At 52.6% G+C, this 25,743-nt stretch overlaps 2 protein-coding genes across 5 annotated transcripts in view; one reads left to right on the top strand and one right to left on the bottom strand.

The window, feature by feature from the left end:
• The window catches only part of LOC103689966 (MARCKS-related protein-like), a 980,777-nt gene that overhangs the window by 553,712 nt on the left and 401,322 nt on the right, over positions 1-25,743 (bottom strand). The window lies entirely within an intron of this gene.
• Ryr1 (ryanodine receptor 1) overlaps positions 1-25,743 on the top strand; it is a 131,228-nt gene that overhangs the window by 56,378 nt on the left and 49,107 nt on the right. For 2 of the 4 annotated variants that reach the window (NM_001419537.1, XM_039100853.2), the window contains exons 43-76: positions 255-390; positions 597-783; positions 864-972; positions 2,589-2,709; positions 2,787-2,956; positions 3,730-3,950; positions 4,053-4,143; positions 5,007-5,147; positions 5,508-5,671; positions 5,781-5,859; positions 6,033-6,122; positions 6,540-6,680; positions 7,058-7,132; positions 7,210-7,285; positions 7,554-7,677; positions 8,057-8,172; positions 8,976-9,043; positions 9,136-9,257; positions 9,925-9,974; positions 10,382-10,442; positions 10,634-10,872; positions 14,660-14,741; positions 15,240-15,370; positions 16,696-17,028; positions 17,121-17,361; positions 20,006-20,093; positions 20,232-20,324; positions 20,936-20,950; positions 22,629-22,799; positions 24,134-24,193; positions 24,527-24,664; positions 25,018-25,130; positions 25,289-25,385; positions 25,577-25,683. In NM_001419537.1, the coding sequence (NP_001406466.1) occupies positions 255-390; positions 597-783; positions 864-972; positions 2,589-2,709; positions 2,787-2,956; positions 3,730-3,950; positions 4,053-4,143; positions 5,007-5,147; positions 5,508-5,671; positions 5,781-5,859; positions 6,033-6,122; positions 6,540-6,680; positions 7,058-7,132; positions 7,210-7,285; positions 7,554-7,677; positions 8,057-8,172; positions 8,976-9,043; positions 9,136-9,257; positions 9,925-9,974; positions 10,382-10,442; positions 10,634-10,872; positions 14,660-14,741; positions 15,240-15,370; positions 16,696-17,028; positions 17,121-17,361; positions 20,006-20,093; positions 20,232-20,324; positions 20,936-20,950; positions 22,629-22,799; positions 24,134-24,193; positions 24,527-24,664; positions 25,018-25,130; positions 25,289-25,385; positions 25,577-25,683 (4,250 nt within the window). The remainder of the gene's footprint in view (positions 1-254; positions 391-596; positions 784-863; positions 973-2,588; positions 2,710-2,786; positions 2,957-3,729; positions 3,951-4,052; positions 4,144-5,006; positions 5,148-5,507; positions 5,672-5,780; positions 5,860-6,032; positions 6,123-6,539; positions 6,681-7,057; positions 7,133-7,209; positions 7,286-7,553; positions 7,678-8,056; positions 8,173-8,975; positions 9,044-9,135; positions 9,258-9,924; positions 9,975-10,381; positions 10,443-10,633; positions 10,873-14,659; positions 14,742-15,239; positions 15,371-16,695; positions 17,029-17,120; positions 17,362-20,005; positions 20,094-20,231; positions 20,325-20,935; positions 20,951-22,628; positions 22,800-24,133; positions 24,194-24,526; positions 24,665-25,017; positions 25,131-25,288; positions 25,386-25,576; positions 25,684-25,743) is intronic. The other 2 variants (XM_039100854.2, XM_039100852.2) reach the window with 1 other exon arrangement.

Raw genomic sequence — 25,743 nt, 5'->3', positions numbered from 1 at the left:
TATGGCAGGGATTCCGGGTTTTATCGAAAGTGAGACAGAACCAGTGTTAGGCAGGGGAAGGATGACCTCGTTCATGCTCATGCGGTGGGCTGTGGGGTAGATAGGGATGCTCAAGAGGGTTGGGGAAGAGATCAATGACACTAGGCTCAGCTCGCTGAGAATCTGCGGGTACATGCTCCTGAGGAGCTTCAGAAGCATGCCCGAATCTCGGGGAGGAGCGTGGTCTTGGGCTAAGCTCTGTTTCCCTGTTGCAGGTTGTGTCATACTTGGCAGGGTGTGGCTTACAAAGCTGCCCCATGCTCCTGGCCAAAGGCTATCCTGACATCGGATGGAATCCCTGTGGGGGCGAGCGCTACCTGGACTTCCTGCGCTTTGCCGTCTTTGTCAACGGTGAGGCAGGGTGGGACGTGTCGGGTCACTGGCTAAAGCTTCCCCCTGGTGACATTCATACCCTGAGCCAAAGACCTCTCCTGGGAGGGGATCCCTTTAAGTGGACTTGCAGGTCAACAGAGACCTGACATTACCCTTGAGTATGTTGGGTTCTGGGGTTGCGTGGGGGTTCCCCAAGAGCTCACCTTGAACTTTCTGGGTGCCAGGTGAGAGCGTGGAAGAGAACGCTAATGTGGTAGTGCGGCTGTTGATCCGAAAGCCCGAGTGCTTTGGACCTGCCCTGCGGGGTGAGGGTGGCTCAGGGCTGCTGGCTGCCATCGAAGAAGCCATCCGCATCTCCGAGGACCCTGCACGGGATGGGCCGGGTGTCCGCAGGGACCGGCGACGTGAGCAGTGAGTCCCCATTCCCTTCCCAAGATGGCAGCTACCGTTACCACGTCCCTGGATTCTTCCCACCACCTTCTCCTCTACAGCTTTGGTGAGGAACCCCCTGAAGAGAACCGGGTACATCTAGGACACGCCATCATGTCCTTCTATGCTGCTTTGATTGACCTGCTGGGACGCTGTGCTCCTGAGATGCATGTGAGCCCTAGGAGGTCAAGGTGGGGTGGGAGAGGGCTGGGTGTGCATGGCCAGCCTTCAACCTCAGCATTCAGGTGCTGGGCAGCATTCACATAGCTCACTTGGGTGTGTTCCTGGGCTAAGTGACGATGGGCACATACTCATGACCAAGACCCCCTCAGGTCCCAATCCCGTGGAGCCTAAGAGAGGAAGAACCAAAGGACCGACTCATGGTAGGGATGGCAAAAGTGTATAAGGGACCCTTCGAGGAGAGTTGAGCCAGGAATTGTGCTGCACCCTGCCACACATACCTGTGACCACACACACCTGTGACCACACACACCTGTGGCCACACACACCTGTGACCACACACACACCTGTGACCACACACACACCTGTGGCCACACACACACCTGTGACCACACACACCTGTGGCCACACACACCTGTGGCCACACACACCTGTGGCCACACACACACCTGTGACCACACACACCTGTGGCCACACACACCTGTGGCCACACACACCTGTGGCCACACACACCTGTGGCCACACACACACCTGTGACCACACACACCTGTGACCACACACACCTGTGACCACACACACCTGTGGCCACAGCACTGTAGAGGCAGGAGTACTGAGAGTCAGAGGCCAGCCCACATTACATGACATGACCCTGTCTCTTAGCTGCATGTGCTGTCTCATGAAGGTCAGCCTGGGCTATGTGAGAACTTGCCTCAAAAAATAAACAAGGGTGTGGGTTGGAGAGATGGCTTGGTGGTTAAGAGTATTGGCTGCTCTTCGAGAGGACCAGGGTTCAATTCCCAACACCCACATGGCAGCTCACAACTATCTGTAATTACTGCTCCTGCAGATTGGACACTCTCGCACAGACATACGCAGTCAAAACACCAATGTACATAAAATAAAAATAATTAACAAACAAGAGGCCACTGGCTCAGTGTCGGAAGGCACCTGCCACCAAGCCTGGTGACTTGATTTCGGTCACCAGTGGTGGAAGGAAAGAACCCAATCCCATTAGTCGTGTTCCGACCTTCACACGCACACCGTAGCATGTGCGCACCCCCTAATAAATTAAACAGCCAGGCATGGGGGTGCAGGCCTTTAACGCCAACAGGTGGTTCTCTGGGAGTTCTGGGTCAGCCAGGGCTAAGTAACAGAGAGATCCTGTCTCAAAACAAAATAAAACACCTCCACCTGTCAAAAGAAACAATGTCCCACAAAACGGCATCGCCAGGGACGACTGGACAGCCATGTTAGTTGGAGGAAAGAGCTTCAAGTTCAGTGAGATACCCAGTCTCAAGAAACAAGGAAGAGCAATGGAGAAAGACACGACATCAACTGACCTCCTGCTTTCACGTGGGGGTACCAGAGCCAGTGTACATATATGCATACACACGTGTACATCCGCACACACATACATGTGCACACACACACACACACCTGCAACATATACACATGCACACAATGCATACAAGATGTATACACAAAGGAAGCTTGTTTCGCTGTCCGTGTGTCAGGAATGGTTAGAATAGAACAAGTCCCAGACGGGCACCATTGTCTGATAACATGCCTATTACCGACATGCCTATTCCCCGGTCTACCATCTCCAGCTGATTCAAGCCGGTAAGGGTGAGGCCCTGAGGATCCGTGCTATCCTTCGGTCCCTCGTGCCTTTGGATGACCTTGTGGGCATCATCAGCCTCCCACTGCAGATCCCCACCCTGGGCAAAGGTAGGTGGGGGCAGGAATGGTTGAGGGAGTGGTACTGGGAGGGGCATGGGCTCCTATCCGGTCATCCTTGCCCATAGATGGCGCACTGGTTCAGCCAAAGATGTCTGCATCCTTCGTGCCTGACCACAAGGCATCCATGGTGCTTTTCCTGGACCGAGTGTATGGCATTGAGAACCAGGACTTCTTGCTGCATGTGCTGGATGTGGGGTTCCTTCCTGACATGAGGGCAGCTGCCTCACTGGACACGGTGAGCATCCCCACCGGGCTAGTCACCGGCATGCCTCCACCCAGGACATCTGATAGGCTGAGAGACAGCATCTGCAGAACTGGGGTTGCATTCATATCCTGATCCCCACCTTCACCTTTGTGATAGAAACCAAAACCCATGAAGACAGGGTGACTGGGAATCCCCACTCCCTTTAGTTACAAGAAAGCTTTGGCTGGGTGTAGTGGTACCCACCTTCTAACTAGCATCAGGGGAATAGAGGCCAGGGGACAGAGAGTTCACTGAGCTACAGTCAAACCTTGTCTCAAAAAAACAAAACAAAACAAAAAACAAGAAAAAAAAAAAAGCAAAGCGAAGTTAGGCATGGGGATGCAGGCCTTTAATTATTCAAGAGGCAGAGGCAGGCTGATCAGTGTGCTCTACACGGCAAGTTCTGGGCCAGCCAAGTCTGCACAATGAGAGCCTGTCTCAAAACAAACACCTGAAGCAAACAGCAAAAAGCTGAGCCAGCCTGGGCCACATGAGGTCCTGTGCAGAAGGTCAACATTACAGGACAGCTAAATCAAAGTCACAGGGTTCCATCATCAGTTCCTAGCTTTCGTGTGTGTGTGTGTGTGTGTGTGTGTGTGTGTGTGTGTGTGTGTGTGTGTGCGAGAGAGAGAGAGAGAGAGAGAGAGAGAGAGAGAGAGAGATTACTAGTACCAAGATAATAGTGGGTAGATGTGGGTACAGATTTGAGAAGCCTGGGTACCAAGGCAACACCAAGGATCTGATGGTCTCACCCTGCATCCCAGGCTACTTTCAGCACCACGGAGATGGCGCTGGCACTTAACCGCTACTTGTGCCTGGCTGTGCTGCCGCTCATCACCAAGTGCGCGCCACTCTTTGCGGGCACCGAGCACCGCGCCATCATGGTGGACTCCATGCTGCACACAGTATACCGACTGTCGCGGGGCCGCTCGCTCACCAAAGCACAGCGCGACGTCATTGAGGACTGCCTCATGGCGCTGTGCAGGTGAGGAAGGGCCGACGATGGCGGGGGTGGGGGGAGTGGGCGGTGTCCCCAAGGCGGGGCCTCGCGTGAGTTCTCTGCCCTCTCTGGGCTTGTCCTCCTCAGGTATATCCGCCCGTCCATGCTGCAGCACCTGCTTCGACGCCTGGTGTTCGATGTGCCCATCCTCAATGAGTTTGCCAAGATGCCTCTCAAGGTGAGGGCGGTCCTCAGCGGGAGCCAGTCCTTTTCTCACCCATAATCTGGCTCTGCCTCTGGACCAGTGGGGTCGTTCGTGTTAGCCACAGCTAACCAAAGCTGGAGGACAGTGAACCCTGAGGAAACCAATTAACATTCTCATTTGCCAGCTAGGATTCCCATGGCGTTCGCTCTTCGTCATTGGCGCTGCTAACATTCCCTAATTACCGTTTAATTTGCCTAACTAAGTGAGCCAGCCCCCGCCTCAATTAGCATATATTTTCTTGGGCCCGCTACTTCCCCTAATTAGCATTTTATTCTCTGTCCAGACCACCAGCCCTCCAGTATTCAAATGAGTGCGTTTATTTGAATCAACAGTGCCATAGCTATCCTGAATATTTGCATACTGTCTCTCCTACTTTATCATTTGCATGCTAGTTTGCATAAGGAGCTACCCGGTCTAACTTAGACTGTCTTGCATAAGATGCCTAAATTAGCCCCAACTCCAAGTCGCATATTGGATAGAGGAGGCCTTTTTGATTACCATATATTTGCATGGGGCACTGCCTATGTTTCTATTTGACATGCTAATTTGCATAAGCACGGATCAATCCCATTAGTGTGCATACAATTCTACCAGGAGACTGTTAGCTTGCCTATTTCTGTGAAAACAACAGACAAACCCAGCCGTAGTTTGGTGCCCATCCTGGCTCTCATTGAGAATACCAGCTCTGCCTAATAAGCTGTCTGGGACAATTCTCTAAGAAGCAGCCCATCCTTCCCCGATAGCACCTCAATTGCAAACACTGACGCCCTCTGCCTCCCAAGGCCTTCGCTGCCTGCCGTCTGCTTATGCCTCCTCTCTGCGTCTCTTGCTTTCAGCTCCTTACCAACCACTACGAGCGTTGCTGGAAGTACTACTGCCTTCCCACAGGCTGGGCCAACTTCGGGGTCACCTCTGAGGAAGAGCTGCACCTCACACGCAAGCTCTTCTGGGGCATCTTTGATTCTCTGGCGCATAAGGTCTGGGGACTCATGGGATCTCGGAGGAGCCTGTGCGGAGGGTTTAGGGGTTCAAGCTCTCGGAGATCTGGGATGGAATCCCTGTTGGGTCGGTTGGTGGCACACACCGGTAATCTCAGTGGGAGGCGGGAGCAGATGGATTAGGAATTCAGTCACCCTTGGAGTATATAGCAAGGTTAAGGACAGCCTAGGCTACATGAGACCTGTCTAAAAAACACACAAAGCGGACCAACGTGAGGCCGAGAGAGTGACTGGCAGATGTGTGGGTTCGGAGAGGGGGAGTTGATGGTTGGAGGGTGGATTGGGGACTGTAAGATTGTGGGCCTGCATGATCCTCCCCTTCCTCCCTGGCACCCCCAGAAATACGACCAGGAGCTTTACCGAATAGCCATGCCGTGTCTCTGTGCCATTGCGGGGGCACTGCCCCCCGACTATGTGGATGCCTCATACTCCTCCAAGACGGAGAAAAAAGCCACAGTGGATGCGGAAGGCAACTTTGATCCCCGGCCTGTGGAGACCCTCAAGTGAGACGCAGGGATAGACAGTGGTGTGGTTAGGGGTCCAGAGAAGGAAGGTTCCAGAGGGAGAGCAAAGCCCCACCCCAATGCCTGCGGACCCTATGTCTTCTAACAGTGTCATCATCCCAGAGAAGCTGGACTCCTTCATTAACAAGTTCGCAGAATATGCCCATGAGAAGTGGGCCTTTGACAAGGTGAGCACTGGGCCCTGCACCTCTACCTACCTTCCTTTCCCCGAGCCTCATACCTTCCCAGAGGCCTCAGCCATCCCTGAGAGCCACACTGTTCTCTGAGAGCCCTACAGAATTCTCCTGCCTTGTATCTGCCCTCCACTCTCTTCTACCTCTTGCCTGGCCTCCACCTTTAGATTCAGAACAACTGGTCCTATGGCGAGAACATTGATGAAGAACTGAAGACCCACCCCATGCTGAGACCCTACAAGACCTTCTCAGAGAAGGTGACCACATCTTAGGTCCTGAGGTCAGAGGTCAGAGGTTAGAAGGAAACCCCAGAATTCAGGGGATCCAGGGAGGATCTTCATAGGTTGGCTGGCGTCTGGTCATGGATTTTGCCTCCTCTCAAGATTAGATGCTTCCCCTGGACTACCCCAGAATCCTCAAGTCCCTTCTCTAGAAAGAGTCCTTGATAGTAAGACTTCTCTGAGGCCCTTGTAAAATGGGTGCTAGGAATATGTTTGCATCACTTGTTTACAGAGCAGGTTAGAGTCCTGGGTTCCAATCCTGACTGACCCACTTCTAATCTCCTAGCCCCTGGTGGGGTTTCTCCTGCCTTGAGCCTGTAGAGACCAGGGAAGCTGAATTAAGCTTTCCTTCTGGCCCCACTCCACCAACTCCGCTTACTCTGTCTGCCTCAGGACAAAGAGATTTACCGCTGGCCCATCAAGGAGTCCTTGAAGGCCATGATTGCCTGGGAATGGACGGTCGAGAAGGCCAGGGAAGGTGAGGAGGAAAAGACCGAAAAGAAAAAAACAAGAAAGATATCCCAAACGGCCCAGGTGAGCTAGTGAGGAGACAGTGAAGGTCTGAGGGGAGGGATGGGAAGGGTGGGTTGGCAGTAGTGGGATGAAAAGGAGTGCACTTCCAAGTGGTCGAGGAACTATGAAAACAGGAGGGACTATAAAAGGGGCAGAGTGGATGGGCGAGGTTGCAGTGAGGCAGAGGAGAGGCCAAATAAGAAGAGAGCAGTCCTGAGCAGGAATCTCAGCACCAAAAGAACAACCATCTGCCTGAGGAACTAAAGAGCAGAGGAGGGTGGCTTAGTTGCAGGGCCTTAAGGGATAGATGGGTTCAGGGTAGGCATCTGGAGCAAGGCTCAGAGCCTCCTACAAGCCCATTAAGTTTCCCCCACCCCACCCCCTTCTCGCCCTTTCAGACATATGACCCTCGAGAAGGCTACAATCCCCAGCCACCAGACCTCAGTGTGGTTACGTTGTCCCGGGAGCTGCAGGTGAGATCACAGCCCTTTATTTAGGAAGTTCAGTCCTGTTTGAACCTGGTGCTTGACGGTCTGCATCCCACTTCCAGGCCATGGCTGAACAATTGGCAGAGAATTATCACAACACTTGGGGGCGAAAGAAGAAGCAAGAGCTGGAGGCTAAAGGTGAAGGCATCCATCCCCTCCCATCACTGCTCCGCCCTCCCACTCCGGCCCCAGCGCGCAGTCTCGGGGCCTCGGTTAGAGTCCTGACTTCATGGTGTTACTTAATCACTCTCCCAGCTCTGCTCAGTTGCACAGAGGACCAGCATCAGAAAGCAACGTTTGCCTTGTTAGCACCTTTTCAGTTGTGCAGCTAACTCAACTGCAGGAGCCTCAGTGAGAGTGGCCTGGCCCTTCCCTGGCCCCTGATTTCTAATCTTTGTCGTCCCAGGGGGTGGGTCCCATCCTCTGCTGGTCCCCTACGACACGCTTACGGCCAAGGAGAAGGCGCGGGACCGGGAGAAGGCCCAGGAGTTGCTGAAGTTTCTGCAGATGAATGGCTATGCTGTCACCAGGCACGTGAACACATGAACCTGGGCAGAAGCAGCTGCAAGCAGGGCCGGAAGGAGGGCCTTAGGGGCGGGGCTTGGGACGGAGGCGGGGCCATAAGGAAACTAAAGGTTCGACCTGAAAGCAGTTGGGGGGCAAGCAGACCTCCTACTGGGCATAGCCCGGAGAGGGAAGTGAGGGAAGTCAGGACCACCAGATATGCTAAAGGTAGGGCTCTGATCAGACCAAGGGGGAAACATGGGGAAGCAAGAACAACCTGAAATGAGGAAGTGGCCGGTGGAGGAAGGACCTGCAAGCGGGCAGTGTGCATTGGCTGACCAGAAAGGCGTGTGAAATAGGGCAAGGTCTTGTGTCGGCGCTGACTGTCTCTGCCTCTCCACGCAGGGGTCTTAAGGACATGGAACTGGACACATCTTCCATTGAGAAACGATTTGCCTTTGGCTTCCTGCAGCAGCTGCTGCGCTGGATGGACATCTCCCAGGAGTTTATCGCCCACTTGGGTAGGAAAAGCTCCCTCCCATCTCTCCCCTCAACTAGTGTCTAGACCCTGCTGGGGATGATGGGATGGATTAGCAGGGAGCAAGACAAAGATGGTTCTTCCTCTGCATCCCTGTTTTGGAGTCAGACAGTTAGAATCACACGTAACTATGTCAAGTGTGCTAGAAAGTGCCTAGTGTTGGCGGAAGAGGACACCAGGGAAGGATGGGTTGGGGGTGTGGACCCAGATGCCATCTAAGCAGGGTTTCAAGGAAGACATAGGTGACACTGTGACATCTGTGCCAAGACACGGAGGGGTGAGGGGCATATGGAGGGCATCATGGCAAACGGCTTGTGAAGCCACCACCCGTCATGTCTCAGGCTGGAGGGGAGTGACTGAAGGGACCCCGCTGGTCATGCGGTGAGGAGAGCGGGGTTTGTGGTTAGATGAGAGGTAAGAGCTTGTTCTCTGCACAGTGATGGAGTCACAGGAGGGGTCTGAGCAGGGACCTAGCCCAGGTGGCCAGAGTCCCTCTGGCTTGACTATGGCCGGGGCAGGTGTGAAAGAAAAAGAGAACATTATTTGGCTGGCTTGGTTTGCTTTTTTTGAGACAGGGTTTCTCCCTGTATAGCCCTGGCTGTCCTGAAACTTGGTCTGTAGATCAGGCTGGCCTCGAACTCAAAGATCTCCCTATCTCTGTCTCCCAAGTGCTGGGATAAAAGGAGTGTTAGGAATGCTAACTCTGCCCCCTCCAGTGTCCCTACCAGAACATGCTAGCTTCCTCAGCTTAAACCTACAATGGCCCCTACTTGCCTTTCCCCACAGAGGCTGTGGTCAGCAGTGGACGGGTAGAGAAATCCCCACATGAACAGGAGATTAAATTCTTTGCTAAGGTGAGAGGTTGGCTCAGAACCCGGAGGGGCTGTGGTCTGGGAGAGTCCCTGGACCCTTCACCCAGCCCCTTCCCCCTTCCTTTCCCATCTAGATTCTGCTGCCTTTAATCAACCAATACTTCACCAACCACTGTCTCTACTTCCTATCCACACCGGCCAAAGTGCTGGGCAGTGGTGGCCATGCCTCCAACAAGGAGAAGGAAATGATCACCAGGTGGGCTGCCTGTGACCTCTAATCTTACAGCATTTTAATTCCAATCCTCTTCTTCCTGACCTTGACTCACATGGGCTCTCACGGGTGTTTCTACCTCGGGATGTGACCAACTGTCCCAGTTCCCCTGGGACTAAAGAGGTTTCCAGGACTTAAGTGAAACAAACCAGTCATTCAGGCAAAGACAGCCTCTCCTCCATCACCTCTACTGGCCAGTCATTGCTGCCCTGTGTGTTCTTGCAGTGTGGAAGACTGAACTTTACATATGCGAAATGTGTGAGCCACCGAGCCACGCCCCCAGCCCCTCATTGGAGGATTCTAGGCAGGGGCTCTACCACTGAGCCACGCCCCCAGCCCCTCACTGGGGGATTCTAGGCCAGGCTCCACCAGGCAGGGGCTCCACCAGAGTCACATCCTGAGCCCCTCACTGGGCATTCTAGGCCATCCCTCACATTAGTCACATCACTGAGCCATTCCTGCAGCCCTTGCCTGTGACGGTCAAGCTTGGCCATCTCTTCACCCCTCACTCTACATGCTGTCCCGCTCTGTGCTCTGCCCCCTCCCTGTCCTTTGGTTCCTGTCTCCTCTGATCACGTCACCACTGCCTTTCATCTTGATCTCCTCACTCCTTGTTCCCTTGTCCTTCTGTCCCTTTCTCCTCTTTCCTCAGCCTCTTCTGTAAACTTGCTGCTCTTGTCCGCCACCGAGTCTCCCTCTTTGGTAAGTTGCCCCGCCTCCGAGCCTTTCTGCCAACTCTCCGGCTTCCTTTATCTACACCTGGGAGAAAGAATTCCTGGCTCAGCCTTTTATAACTTTCCCCCCTGACCATAGACTGGATCATCCTGGGGATGGGTAGGTAGCCATGCAGTCACTGTCTCACACAGGGACAGCCCTGACAGGTCAGCGCTAGATGGAAGACAAAAGAGGGAGAAAGGAAGGGAGGACAGCCAGTGCTGGGGTGGGGATAGCCAGGGGGACTGTGGGAGCTCGGGAGGGTTAGCTATGTCGGATAGGATAGCATGAACCTAGCCAGAAAGCGGAGTCAGACAGGAAAGGATTGGGATGGACATATGGTGGGTTCTGGCCTTGAGGCCCCTCCCTCATCCTGGCCCGAATTCCTTTCCCAGGGACGGATGCCCCAGCTGTGGTCAACTGTCTTCATATATTGGCACGTTCCCTGGATGCCAGGTACAGCTTGGGGGTACCCACACACACTTGAATCATGTCCCCCAAACCAGTTCTCCTATACTCTCTGAAATCCAGCCTAGGTGATTTGGTGACACTTTGTCTCAAGAAGAAGAAAGCGGAATGGAAGGAGGGGAGGGAAGGAGCAGGAAGACCCTGTTTCTAGAGCTGCAGCTCTGTACCCCACCTCCTAGGACGGTGATGAAATCGGGCCCTGAGATCGTAAAGGCGGGTCTGCGCTCCTTCTTCGAGAGTGCCTCGGAGGACATTGAGAAGATGGTGGAGAACCTGCGGCTAGGCAAGGTGTCCCAGGCACGCACGCAGGTGAAGGGTGTGGGCCAGAACCTCACCTACACCACAGTGGCTCTGCTGCCTGTCCTCACCACCCTCTTCCAGCACATCGCCCAGCACCAGTTCGGAGATGATGTCATCCGTAAGGACTCCTGACACCCAGGGCAAGGGGCATGGGTGGGGCGTCAGCTTGGCAGAGTCGCCTGGTGTTAGAGCCAATTGCTTTCTTGTTGTGAGCCAAAGCACACAGTGAACTGAAGGGAACCAAAGGTGTTAACTAAAGCGGGAATTCAAAAATCCTCAGGGTGGTGCATACCTGTAAGTAATCCCAGCACTCAAGAAGCTGAGGCAGGAGGACGACTGCAAGTTTTAGACCAGCCTGGGCTATATAGTGAGTTCTTAGCCAACCTGGGCTACTGGATGAGGTCTTGACTTACAAAAAAGCAAAAGAAAAGCAAGGGCCGAGGATATGCATCTCAGAGGTACAGTACTAGGCAGTGAAGAAAGACTCTCCTATAGCATTCACAGTGAAAGGCTAAAAGCACTCAGTGGTAGAGCCCCTGCCCAGAATCCTTCAGTGAGGGCATGGGGGCGTGGCTCAGTGGTAGAGCCCCTGCCTAGAATCCCCCAATGAGGGCATGGGGGCGTTGCCCAGTGGTAGAGCCCCTGCCTAGAATCCCCCAGTGAGGGGCTGGGGGCGTGGCTCAGTGGTAGAGCCCCTGCCTAGCATGCACAGGATGCTGGGTTCCATCCGCAGCACCACATATACACACAAAGCAGACTCAGCTACTCACACCAGAGGCCCAGTGACTATAAATCACTGTAACTCACACAAGCTAGATGTTTCTTTCTCTTGAATGTTGCACTCTCCAAAGTAGATCCAAAAAGTCCTAAGGTCAGAACCTCAGTTCCTTCTGTCTCATGACCCTGCCTTCTCTGAAGCCATGCCTTTCCCTCCCATGCCTCACTGGAGGAGGCTAAAAGAAAGGAGCAGTTGTCGTGTGCAGTTCCTATAAGGAACAGTCTAGACATGGCCTTGTTAGTCAGAATCTCTCACTGCGGTGGACTGCCTGAAAGAAGCAATTCAGGTCGGGCAGTGGTGGTGCACGCCTTCAATCCCAGGACTCAGGAGTCAGAGGCAGGCAGATCTCTGTGAGTTTGAGGCCAGCCTGGTCTACAGAGCTAGTTCCAGGGCAGCCAGGGCTGCCCAGAGAAACCCTGTCTTGAACCCCACCCTGTATCCCTAAAAAAAGCAATTTAGATGGAAGATGGATCGATTTGGCTCAGAGATTTCAGTCATTTGTCAACCTGGCCCCATTGCTTTGGGTGGCCTCATGGCAGCGGGGGCATGTAGCAAGCTGCTGACCTCGTGAGAACCAGGAGTCCGAACCAGGAGTCAGAGACTCGGAGACAAAGAGCCAGGGGGAAAGACGTACTTTCTAAATATCCTGCCTCCAATGACCTATTTCCTTCATCCAGACCCTACCTCCTATCAAGTTATGAATAGGACCCATTCGTGAGGTTAGAGCTCTTGTGATCCAATCAGATCGCAACATCTCTGAACATCACTGCCTTGGGGCACAGTCTGCAGCATGCGTGCCCCACGGGAAACACCATAGCAGGCCCTATTGCTTCTGGGGAAAAGGGAGGGGGTGTTCTGCAGTGAGCTATTGTATAGCCACTCCTGAACTCACTGTTTATTTGAAATTAGAATCTTTTCTAGTTTGGGCTTTGTTTGTTTGTTTGTTTTTTCATTTATTTCTTTATTATGTGTCTGTGTGTGGTATAATTGTGCCAATATGGTGCATGTGTGGAGGTCAGAAGACAATCAGAGAGAGTTAGCTTTCTCCCTCTACCATTTCCAGGACCAAACTCAGGTCATCAGCTTGGTACAAAGCTATCCTGCTGGCCTTCATTTTGTTTGTTGAGACACAGTGTCATATAGCCCAGGCTGGCCCTTGAGTCTTTTTATTTTTTTATTTATTCATTTATTATATATAAGTACACTGTAGCTGTCTTCAGATACATCAGAAGAGGGCATTGGATCTCATTACAGATGGTTGTGAGCCACCATGTGGTTGCTGGGAATTGAACTCAGGACCTTTGGAAGAGCAGTCGGGTGCTCTTTTTTTGGTTCTTTTTTTTTTGGAGCTGGGGACCGAACCCAGGGCCTTGCGCTTCCTAGGCAAGCGCTCTACCACTGAGCTAATTCCCCAACCCCCAGTCGGGTGCTCTTAACTGCTGAGCCATCTCTCCAGCCCTTGAGTCTTTTTATTGTTGTTGTTGTTTGTTTTTTGTCTATTTCAGACAGGGTCTCACTATGTAGATCTGTCTGTCCTGGAACTCACTGTGTACACCAGGCGAGGCTTGAGCTCACAGACATCCTTCTGCCTCTGCCTCCTGTGTGCTGGGATTAAAGGTGTGCAGCACCATGCCTAGCCCAGGTCTTCAACTCTTGATCCATCTCCCAAAACTGAGATTACAGGCAAGTATTGCCACACTCAGCTGCCCTTGACTTTTAAAAATTCATAATCCCAGAGGTTGGGCAGATGACCCAGTGAGGAAAGTATTTACCATTCGAGTGTGGGGACCTGGGTGCGGCTCCCCAGTATCCACACACAGACCGTGTGCAGTGGTGTGCTCCTGCAATCTCGGTGCTGGGAGGACAGACAAGAGTATCCCCTGGGCTCGCTGGCAGCCACACCAGCAGAATCTGTGAGCTCCAAGGTCAGTGAGAGATTGTCTCAGAAAACAAGGCGAGCTGGGCCTGTAATCTCAACATAGTAAGTTCCAGAACCGTCAGAGATACATGGTGAGTTCCAATCCAGCTAAAGTTACATAGTGAGATCCTGCCTCAAATTAGTAAATAAATAATACAAAAATAAATGTATGCATAAATACATTCGTAAATAGAAAGGAAGGAAGGAATCAAGCGACTGACTACCTTTGACCTCTGACCTTCACATATACACACACTGGAACATATATATGTACATGTATCACACAAACACACACGTGGAAAAATATAGATGCTGGGACATCATCACTCCTGTTGTAATTTTTTTCTATATATAGTTTTTTTTTTTTTAATCTTGAGCCTCCCTGCCCCCTGTTGTCCCCTGTTGACAGTTTTGTACAGTTGGTGAGGATCTTACCTTGGCCCTGTGGGAGGGTTGTGGGCTGCCTGAAACCATGCACACATGGAAGAAATGTTTATCAAAGAGATCGGAGGGAAAATAAGCCCCTCCTCTTTAGCAAGCCCCTCCCCTTTAGCAAGCTCCTCCCATTTAGTAAACACTCCCCCGTCCCCCTCCCCCATCCTCCTTTCTTCTTTGTTTTTGTTTGTTTGTGTTTTGGGTTGTTTTGGTTTTGTTGTTTTGTCTTGTTTGGTTTTGTTTTTGAGACAGGGTCTTTCTGTGTAGCCCTGGCTGTCCTGGGACTCACTCTGTAGACCAGGCTAACCTGTAACTCAGAGAGCCACTTACCTCCTCCCTACCCCACCCCCCGCCCCTGGCATCGTAGCACGTACGTCCTGGGATTAAAAATGTGTGCCACCACTGTGCAGCCTGTGTCCTCTTCTCTAATTACTTTTCAAGAATTAATTTAACTGAGAATCGGGTGTGGTCCAGTGGTAGAACACTTGCCTAGCACGTGTGAGGTGCCATGTTCCACCCCCCCACATACAATTCAAACAACAGCAACAATTCCTACCCTGTGCGGAAGGTACTACAATAATCCCACTGTGCAGATAGGGAACCTGAGGCTGAAAGAGAGCTGGTCTCGGCTGAGTTGCAAAGCATAAATGATAAATGGCAGGGAGCTGTACAGCTTTATCTGTTACCTTCCAGCCATGTGGGGACAGAGAAGGTGGTAAGGGGTGAGCTGGCATGGTGGGCACAGCCCAGACCCTCTCTCTCTCTTCTCTTCAGTGGATGACGTTCAAGTTTCTTGCTACCGAACACTATGCAGTATCTACTCTCTGGGAACCACCAGGAACCCCTACGTGGAAAAGTAAGAAAAACGGGACAGATTATTGGGTTTATATAGGCACTTAGAGGCGATGGGGTGAAAGGAGAGGACATGTGAAGTGGAATGGGGGTGCAAAGCCGGACAAGGTAAAATCTTGAACTTGCCACTAAACTAGGGTAGCTGAAGTTCGCGCCAGAAGCCAAGAGAGGGCGCAAATTGCAAAGGCCAGGCAGAGAAACAGAGGCTGTGGGATCTGGGAGAGCGGGATCAGACTAAGGATGCTTGAGTGGCTTCTCTGGGGAACAAGCTTGACCTGGTAGGAGACGTGCAGAAACGGGGCAGCAGCTCGCTGGGGATCACGAGAGAGGAACATTTCAGTCTGCATACAAGTCTTTGTCAGGCACACAGAGAAGGGCACACGAGAGCGGCGCCTGCAACTCTGCTCCAGAGCGGACCAGTAGGGGCGCTCCTGTGCAGAATGGGGATGGAGCTCAAGACTATGGAGGGGCTCTTGGAAAATAACTGCTGCTCTCTTTCCAGGCTGCGGCCAGCCCTGGGGGAATGCCTGGCCCGCCTGGCCGCAGCCATGCCAGTGGCATTCCTGGAGCCTGAGCTGAATGAATACAACGCCTGCTCTGTCTACACCACCAAGTCTCCTCGAGAGCGGGCCAGTGAGTTGCGTGGACTGGGGCAGCTAGCTGTCAGGGTCACAGGAGAGCCACGTTCAGCGTGGAGTGCTCCCTAAATCTGGGCTGTGAGGGGCTGAGAATTCTCCAGGAAATAGTGTTCCACAACGGCCAGACCTTGAGGGGTTCAGGCCATGCTGTAAGGGGCCATCCGAAGCCACTCCACTGGGAGGATTGGGGGGGGTCAGAGATGAAGTTAGGCGCTATGAGGCGTGTTATGGAGTTGGTAACGTGAAGCTCAGGGAGGCAAGTGCCTTCATGAATACTTTTCATTCACAATTAGGGGCAAGACTCAGAGGTGGTGGCCACACAAGCCACAGGAAGACATCCTGTATTCTCAATCTTGGGGTTAGAACCAGGAGTGGGGTTCAGAGAATAGTCAGGAGACTTGTCCTTAGTCATGCTGGGCTCCCCAAACCGAGGTGGGTAGGGTGGCATGAGCTTGGACCCCAAAATCTGGAAGGTAAGATACTGAAGGGCCTTCTTCAGGGCCATCTCCACTCCTTAGAAAGTTCAAGGCCACCCTGGACTACATGAGACTCAGCACCCCACCCCCTTCAAAACAAAAAAAGAATAAATGGCTCACTTCCAGTCCACAGAATGGAACAGTGGGTGATGGACTGTGGGTTTCCAGAGACAAAACCGGAGTCTAGAGATCTGAGACCTAAAACTGAAGGCTCCAGATGGTGGAACTAGCCCAGGCCTTTCCTCTGAGCACTCTGGGGACTGAGATGGGAGGTACTGTCATGAGGCCCACCAGGATTGGAAAGCACTTTTTCCAGCTTGCCACATAACATACCGAGAGTTCAGGTGATTTTAGGAATGGAGGTGTTTAGGGCTCAAGGCTTGCACTTGACCCCATCTGGACAAAAAGTTGGGATTTTTGCCTCAGAAGTTCAGTGTGGAAGTCCCACGTCATTCCAGGCATGATGTCATATACCCTTACTCCTCTGACTCAGGAGGCAGAGGCTGGTGGATCTCTGTGAGTTCAAGGCCAACCTGGTCTACATAGTGAGTTCAAGGCCAGCCTGGTCTACATAGTGAGACCAAGTTCCATACCAGGGGTATCTTTTGGGGTTGGAGTCAAATCTTGCATTTGACTTTAGGGGTTAATAAGTGTGGAGAGGTAAAGTACTTGGGGGTCACGATTTCAGTGGGAGGCCGTGAAAGGTACCTGGGTTGGAAGGTGAGATGGGAGGGAGGGTCTTTTGGAGACTCTTCTAGGTATAAGGTGATTCATAGGTGTCAGGTGGGTCAGGGAAGGTAATGGATTGAGAGCTGGCATATCCTGACCCCTCCCTGCACCCCAGTCCTGGGGCTTCCCAACAGTGTGGAAGAGATGTGTCCAGACATCCCGGTGCTAGAACGGCTTATGGCAGAGATCGGGGGGCTGGCCGAGTCCGGGGCGCGCTACACCGAGATGCCGCACGTCATCGAGATCACACTGCCTATGCTGTGCAGCTACCTGCCCCGCTGGTGGGAGCGAGGGCCTGAGGCGCCCCCACCAGCCCTGCCTGCAGGAGCCCCACCACCCTGTACAGCCGTCACCTCCGATCACCTCAATTCCCTACTGGGGAACATCCTTCGAATCATCGTCAATAACCTGGGCATCGATGAGGCCTCGTGGATGAAGCGGTTGGCTGGTGGGTCTGCAGGACAGTGTTCCCTGGTGGGCAGGGTGCTGGGGCCCCTGGAGGTCAGAGGTCACATATGAGCCACACCCGCTCTCCTGCAGTGTTTGCCCAGCCCATCGTGAGCCGTGCCAGGCCAGAGCTCCTACGCTCCCACTTCATCCCTACTATCGGGCGACTGCGTAAGCGGGCAGGGAAGGTGGTGGCTGAGGAGGAGCAGCTGCGCCTGGAGGCCAAGGCAGAGGCTGAGGAGGGTGAGCTCCTGGTCCGGGATGAGTTCTCCGTGCTCTGCCGTGACCTGTATGCCCTCTACCCACTGCTCATCCGCTACGTAGACAACAACAGGTCAGCATGGCCCCGCCTGTCCTGACTCAGCCTTCCTCAACTGCCGTGGACTCTCGAGTCCACCAAGCCCTTCCAGCTCTTTCTCCCTCCCTAGTCCCTCTGAGCTGGGGAGATGGCTGAGTGGTTAAAGTGGTAGGTTCTGAATCTGAACCACAGAACTCATGAGAAGCTAGCTGCAGCAGCACACATCTGTAATCTCCATGCCCCTGTGGTGAGATGGGAGGTGGAGAAGGGACAGTCTCTGGAAACTTGTAGCCTGCCTAGCCTGAAGCCTGCAATGGTGGCCAACAAGGTGACTCTGTCTCAAACAAGGTAGAAGGCAAGGGCCAGCACCTGAGGCAGTCCTCTGGCTTCCATGTGCATGGTAGCAAATGCCTGCATGCACACAGATGCATACCTACACACACACATACACACACACAGACACACACACAGACACACATACCTACACACACAATATACACACATACACACACAAACACACAGATATGTACACATACATAAACACACACACAGAGATACATATAGACACACAGATACACACACATACACATGCACATAGATACATACATATATATACAGACATACATACACCTATATACACAACATACACACATTCAGATACACACATAGTCGCACACATACACATACATACATAAACACATACACACAAATACATGCATACACATATACAGATACATACATACATACACACATACACTCTACACCTTCCTAGGTTTGTCTCCTTCTGTTTCTTTTTTTTTTTGTGTGTGTGTGTGTGTGTGTGTTCTTTTTTTCGGAGCTGGGGACCGAACCCAGGGCCTTGTGCTTCCTAGGTAAGCGCTCTACCACTGAGCTAAATCCCCAGTCCCTCCTTCTGTTTCTTAAAACCCTATTGAGGGTCACACCATTCACTATAGGGAGACTTTTTTCCTCTCCAGCATTTTGTCTACCTATGTGTAGAACTAAGTGCCCCACCTTTGTAGTGAAGGACCATGGTCAGGCTTTTCACCACGGAGAGAAGGAAGGAACATAGATGGCATCCCCCAAGAACACAGGTCTTTAAAAAGAAAAAACAAAGTACGTAGATGTCAGCCAGTTGCTAACTAATAAATCAAAAGCACTACTTAGATAGCTTAAACTCTAAGATCCATCCCTGAAAATGATTGTAAGCTTGCCTTGGGCTCTGTGATTGATTAGCTATGTCTGCCATAGGTCAGAAATGGGAGTAGTGGCGTGCATTCTGTATAAATGCCATTCCAGATTTTGACTACACTTGAGCTGTGATCCATCACTACTTAGTCGGCCATACACTATTTTTGTTAGTTTTTGAGAACAAGAATAAACTAGACTGGCAAAGTCACAGCAACCTCTCCTGCATCAGCTTCCCACGTTCAACCGTAAGTTTTGTTAGCAAAATTAGGCTAATTTTCTTTGGCTCACTCTGGACCTAGAAACCTTCATAGACACAAAATTGAATCTAAAAGAAATCTCCACCTCTCTCAGCTTGGTTCTATCCGATTTTTTTTCTTTCTTTTTATTTAAACAGAAAGGGAGGAGAGTTATTACTCACACACCCTGCCCCAAGACACCAAACTACCACAATCTCCTCTGGATCACAGCAAAAGGCTTCGCCAGCCTGTCTGACCCCTCTCTCCTCTACCTCTGCCACTATTTTTTTTTTTAATTTTTAGGCTTAGAAGAGAATTCCATGCCTGGTTTGGGCTATCAGGATGGAATTCTGGTTCACACAGGGAAACAGGACTGCTGAGCAGAGTCTGGCTCTACTAAGGACATTAAGCCATCTGTCACACAACCACACCAACAGTGCCCACTACACAGCATACATGTGCCATGCTCCTTCTGTTCTGTTTATGACACACAGGTCCTCTCTCCGTTGCTCAGGCTGACTTTGGACATGCTCTGTAGCCTAGGCTGGCCTCAGACTCATGGGTCAGCCTCCTGCACTGGAGGTCACCAGCTGTACGAAGAAAGCTTTACTGTTCCTCTAATACTGGATAATGCAGCCTTCCCACTGTGTACAGCGTAATATAGAGCTCGTCCTTTAAAAGACAGCCATGTACCACAAAGACATTTATCCTTTCACAGCATTGGCTTTGCACAGTTCATAGTGATTAGAAAATTAAAGAGAAAACTCCAAGCTGGGTCTGGTGATATATGTCTCAAGTAGCTAACACAGGAGGATTGCTATGAGTTCCAAGTACCCCTGGGCTGATTCTTTTTTTAAAGTTCTGGGAGTGCATGGTAGTACAAATCCCAGTACCCAGGAGGCGGATCTCTGTGAGTTTGAGGCAAGCCTGGGCTACACAGTGAGCTCCAGGCCAGCCTGGGCTACAAAGTAAGATCCTGTCTGAAAAGCCTAAAGTTTTAATGTTTCACTGAACTGATCAGATTCCCTTAAAACACTCCGTCCCCTCTATTGGATGTGTCTTGGTTCCCATGAGCATCTCTTTTTTTTTTTTTTTCCGGAGCTGGGGACCGAACCCAGGGCCGTGCGCTCGCTAGGCAAGCGCTGTACCGTTGAGCTAAATCCCCAACCCCCCCATGAGCATCTCTGAGCTCTCTGGGTGAGCCCCTTCCCTGAGGGTCCCTGTGCCCTTATCCATTCCTTCCTGGCCCCCAGGGCACACTGGCTGACAGAGCCCAATCCCAACTCGGAGGAGCTGTTCAGGATGGTGGGAGAAATCTTCATCTACTGGTCCAAGTCCCACGTGAGTCCCCAACCCTGTGTGAACCTCCACTCATGTCACAGTCTCCACCGGTACCACTCTCCTTAAACCCAGAGGCAGGGCACGTAGGCGCCTTCTGCCGGTCTCAGGGTCTGAGCCCCACGCTGCTTCCCCCACCAGAACTTTAAGCGTGAAGAACAGAACTTCGTGGTCCAGAACGAGATTAACAACATGTCCTTTTTGACCGCTGACAATAAGAGCAAAATGGCCAAGGTGAGTGTTTTGCAGAACTGAGGGGTGGAGCGGGGAGCACCTGCAGGACTGCATGGGGGTGGGGAGCACCCTCCAGGACTACCTTCTTGCCCCTCCCAGTCACCTGTGGCTTTGGTCATATCCCCTTTAGCCCTCAGGGACCATATCTCCCCATCCATCCACCCGTCCTTTTCCTCCTCTCCCTCTCCTCTTCCTCACAGTCTTCCCCATATCCCTCCCGTGTCCTTCCCTTCCTTCTTTCCCTATTACACTCCTCCTTCTCCTCCTCTTCTTCCTCTTCCTCCTCCTCCTCCTCCTCAGCCTCCTCTTCTGTCTGTCACTCCTTCCTCTATCTCTTGTCTGTCTCCATCCTGTTTACTCATTTCCTCCCCTCACCCACCCCGGTTATCCCCCCATTACTTTCCTTCCACAATGGCCCTCTCTGGGGTCCTAAAGAACAGCATCCCCCTGCCCACCCACCCCCCCCCGCCCTTCCAAATCAAGGTCTGGAAACGCCCAGCTCCAGGGTGGGAGGTGGGGCAGAGGAGCCAGGGTAACTTGGAGTTGGGTCTGGGGCTCTGTGTCGAGCTGGGGTAACCCTTCTTGTCTCTGTCGGCAACCCGTTGAAGCAGGCAGGAGACGTACAGGTCAGCGCCACATCTGGAACCTTCTGCATGGCTTTTGGCAAATACCTTTTCCCACTCAAAGCCCCACCCTCTCAACCCCCCTGGTTTTGTCCCTGTCCCCCACCCTCTCAAACCCCCCTGGTTTTGTCCCTGTCCCCCACCCTCTCAAACCCCCCTGGTTTTGTCCCTGTCTCCCCACCCTCTCAAACCCCCCTGGTTTTGTCCCTGTCCCCCCACCCTCTCAAACCCCCCTGTTTTTGTCCCTGTCCCCCACCCTCTCAAACCCCCCTGTTTTTGTCCCTGTCCCCCACCCTCTCAAACCCCCCTGTTTTTGTCCCTGTCCCCCACCCTCTCAAACCCCCCTGTTTTTGTCCCTGTCCCCCACCCTCTCAAACCCCCCTGTTTTTGTCCCTGTCCCCCACCCTCTCAAACCCCCCTGGTTTTGTCCCTGTCCCCCACCCTCTCAAACCCCCCTGGTTTTGTCCCTGTCCCCCCACCCTCTCAAACCCCCCTGGTTTTGTCCCTGTCCCCCACCCTCTCAAACCCCCCTGGTTTTGTCCCTGTCCCCCACCCTCTCAACCCCCCCTGGTTTTGTCCCTGTCCCCCCACCCTTTGTCCTTAGCTCCTGCCTTCCATCCTCCTTCCTCTTCGTCTTCTTCCTCCCCAACCACCCACTCCTTCCCCCACTCTCAGCTTTTGACGAATTGTTGGATTATTTCTCTTCCGGTTTGGGTACTCTTTTCTTGTCTTCCTCTTCTTCTATAGCTTTGTCTTTTTTTTTTCTTGGTTTTGCTACCAAAAAAAAAAAAATCGACCACTGGCTTTCCCCCGTGCATTGTAGGCTGGGTTCTAGGGGGATGGGTGGGACAGCTGCATGGTTAGGGGCAGCCCTGGCTGTGCACAGGTATATATACGTCTTGGCCTCTGGGGAGAACCCAGTGATGGTAGTGATCTGTGTGACTCTTGCCAAATGTCATCTTTGTGAGCCTCTGATGGCATCCAGCCAACGGACCCCAGGCCTGGGGCTCTTTCAAGCCTCAGCGGTGTTGCATGTGGGGCCTTCGGCAGTGCCTGCCACTTGGGCCACGCTCAGTGTTGCCATGGATGGGGCTCTGGCCGCAGCTTACCACTGGGACTTCTTGTTGGCATGACTGCAGTGGCCCTGGCCCGGGAGGGGTCTGCACCTGAGGCTCCAGAACATGTTGTGGGAGTCTGTGTTCTGTGTCTTGGCTTCCGGATCTCTCCAGATCTATCTTGCACCTTCTGTCTCCTCGTGTCCTTGACTGCCGCAGTCTCTCTGTCTCTCCCTTTCTTCCAGCTTATCTTGTGTCTTGGGGCTCTTTTTGTGGGCCAACATCTTTGTTTTGTTCTTGGAAACTTGGTTTGGGGATGCGAAGTGTGGGGTAGAGCATGGTAGACACTGGATCCTGTGGAGTTCTCTTAGAAAGAATCACTAAAGTTTGAAAAGTGGGGGGGGGGATTGATACATGAGGGTTCTAGTTAGAAGTGGGAGTGCCCGGAATCAGAGCAGGGGTGGGGGTGGGGCTATGGTCACGGCTGTGGCACTCACAAAGGCCCAGGGTGAAAATAGGTTGCTTGGCTACTGGGTTAGGATCTGGGTTGTGTAAAACAGCTATAGGTTGTGCTGGGGTGGTGAGGGTGGGGACTTGGGCAAGCACTGAATCCTGTGTCCCCACAGTCAGGTGGCTCGGACCAGGAACGCACCAAGAAGAAACGCCGGGGGGACCGCTACTCGGTGCAGACATCCTTGATCGTGGCCACGCTCAAGAAGATGTTACCGATAGGACTAAACATGTGTGCTCCCACTGACCAGGACCTCATTGTGCTGGCCAAGGCCCGCTATGCGCTGGTGCTTATCCGGGCCCACCCAGGACCCTATTGTTTCTGGGACCCCGGGGAACCCCTAAGATCCAACGGGGACTTTCAGAATCCTGATGTAGAATCCCCGAAAGCTCTGTAGGACCTCAAACACTTGTCAAACCCGCTACACACCATGTCTTCAGCCTTGCCCTAGGATGCTGAGGACTCCATCCAAGAAATCTAAGGATAGGGACACAGTTCAATCCTCAAATGCATCCAGAGACCGATATAGCTTACAGGACTCCAATAAGCTCTGTAGGACTTCATGGGCCTCTCCCCCGAAGCCATGAAACCCATGGTCTCCCCTCCCCCAGGCTCCTGGAGTCTGAACTATCCCCTGAGACTAACTGAACTCTATGTAACTCTCGAATATCCTCACGACTGAAGGGGTCCTATGGGCCCCTTCAGCTTACCTCCTTTTGTCTTCAGGCCTCTGCTGACAGCCAGTGAGCCTTTATGATTCAAAGTCTCTTAGAATCCTAATGTCCCCTTCCCCAGGACCCCCAGTCCCAACCTCTGTGATCTCAAGTTTCCTAAGAATCAATTAATCCAACCCCAGAACTTAAGATAGCCTGGACACCAAGAAAGTCCCTTAGGGCCCACTTCTCTCTTACATAAAATGGCAAGAAGATCCTTTTCAGTCTCAGGAGCCCTAAGAAGTCCCTTAGAAGCCCTAAGAAGCACCCCCTGTGGGATGCTGGCACAAGGCCCCTCTAAGCACCTGACAACTCTCTACTCCACCCCCACCCCAGAGCCCTGAAGACACTTGACTTCTTCCCTCCTATTGCAGCAACCTCTTCCAAGGACTCCGAAGGCCACTCCTCCCTCAACTTTAACCTCCTAGGAGAGATTGGGTCCTGGGGATCCTATAGAATCCTCCAGAGCCCCCGTGACCCCTAAGGTTCCACTTCGCCCACTACTCTCCCATTGGCCCTGTGTAGCCGGACACTTCATTGACCTCCCCAACTTTCTATAATCTCTGCTGACCTCTCCATTTCCCTCCTAGCCCCCTCACCTCCCTGATCCTTCAAAACAACCCACTCTACTCTGCCCCTGAAAAGTCCCCCTTTGGGCTGCTTCACTTCTTGGTGTCCCCTGTCACACACACACCCCAGGCTCACTAATCCCCTCTGTGCCTTCAAAGTGAGCTTGTGAGTCACCTTAGACATCTGTCTGTCCCCAGCCCACAGTCATATTCTTCTCATTTTCCCCAGGTCATACCCATTCCAGTTCCTCATCAAGTCAGGCCTAGGAGGGGGAGGGCTCCGGGTCATGGTGGAAGACGAGGCCTCCAGACTAACCCAGTGGGTTTTGTCTTCCCAGAAAGATACAGATGAGGAGGTTCGTGAATTCCTTCAAAACAACCTTAACCTTCAGGGAAAGGTAAGCCGTTTGAGGGGAAGTGTGTGAAACACCTGACATGGAAGAGGGACTTTTTATTTAATTACATGTATGTATTTAGTGTTTTGGCATGGCATGCATGTAGAAGTGAGGGGACAATGCAGGAATCAGTTCTCTCTTTCTACCATGTGGGTCCCGAGGTTGAATTCAGGTCTTCAGGCTTGACAGCAAGCGCCCTACCCACTGAGTCAACTTGCCAGCTCTGCAGAAGGGATTTTGCTTTTCATTCGCTGCACCTAAGCTTGGCAATAGAAAGGGGACAGGCAGCCAGGGAGGTGCCTTCACAATCCATGATCCCGTCCTTACTGCCCTCAGGTGGAAGGCTCACCATCTCTTCGCTGGCAAATGGCACTGTACCGCGGCGTTCCAGGCCGCGAGGAAGATGCCGATGATCCTGAGAAAATCGTGCGCAGAGTCCAGGAAGTGTCCGCTGTGCTCTATCACCTAGACCAGGTGGGCGCTTCTGTGGGCTGAGTCTTAGGACAGGGCCAAGTCTTGGGCCTGTGGGCGGGGCCTGCTGGTGATGGGCGGGGCTAGGGAATGGAATCTTGCGCGCTAGGAGGCAAGGAGCTGGGAGTGGATCTGGGGGCAGGGCATAAATTGTCTAGGGACAAGTGTGATAAAGCATTGTGGGTAGAGTGAGACCTCATGAAGGTGCCTTGAGTCTGTTGGTGGAGGAGCCCAAGTGTTCCTTTGACTGTTCTGCACGTAGACTTGAACACACAAGGCAGCTTCGCTCAGGGTTAGGCGGGACTTGGGCCATCGCCATGATCTGAGGAGACATGACAGACTGTCCCATCCCCCAGACGGAGCATCCTTACAAGTCCAAGAAGGCGGTGTGGCATAAACTTTTGTCCAAGCAACGCCGGAGGGCAGTGGTGGCCTGTTTCCGCATGACGCCCCTATACAACTTACCCACGTAAGGCATCCAGGAAGGAGGCTAGCACAGGAACTTGGAGGAAGGAAAAAGCACTGGCAGTACCAATAGGGTTGGGTTTTCGGATTGAGGGCAGCAGATGCAGGGGTAGTTGGGGGAAACAGGAGAGGCACCGTGGCCTGGAGACCTTTGCCTTGCAGGCACCGAGCATGCAACATGTTCTTGGAGAGCTACAAAGCCTCCTGGATCCTGACTGAGGACCACAGTTTCGAGGACCGCATGATAGATGACCTATCAGTGAGTTGGGGACGGCTTGGGGATTGGGGGCACGGCTGGGTAAAACTAAGGGAGCCCTCCATATAGAAACGCGACCCCTTAGGCTCGACTTGGGAAAAGAAACAAAATTCTACTCCAGGAAGACTATAAGAGGGGACTGATGGGGACCCCCCAAAAAAGTCACCCTCCATCCCCTCACCCCACCCCCCCAGAAAGCTGGGGAGCAGGAGGAAGAGGAGGAAGAAGTGGAGGAGAAGAAGCCAGACCCCCTACACCAGTTGGTCCTACACTTCAGCCGGACAGCTCTGACTGAAAAGAGGTGAGAACTTCCCTCCCTCAGAAACGTTCCCCGGATCCTTAAAAATCATCTGACCCTTAA

Source organism: Rattus norvegicus, chromosome 1, assembly GCF_036323735.1.
Source record: "Rattus norvegicus strain BN/NHsdMcwi chromosome 1, GRCr8, whole genome shotgun sequence".
Classification (NCBI taxonomy): domain Eukaryota; kingdom Metazoa; phylum Chordata; class Mammalia; order Rodentia; family Muridae; genus Rattus; species Rattus norvegicus.
This window is presented reverse-complemented; position numbering and strand designations above follow the sequence as displayed.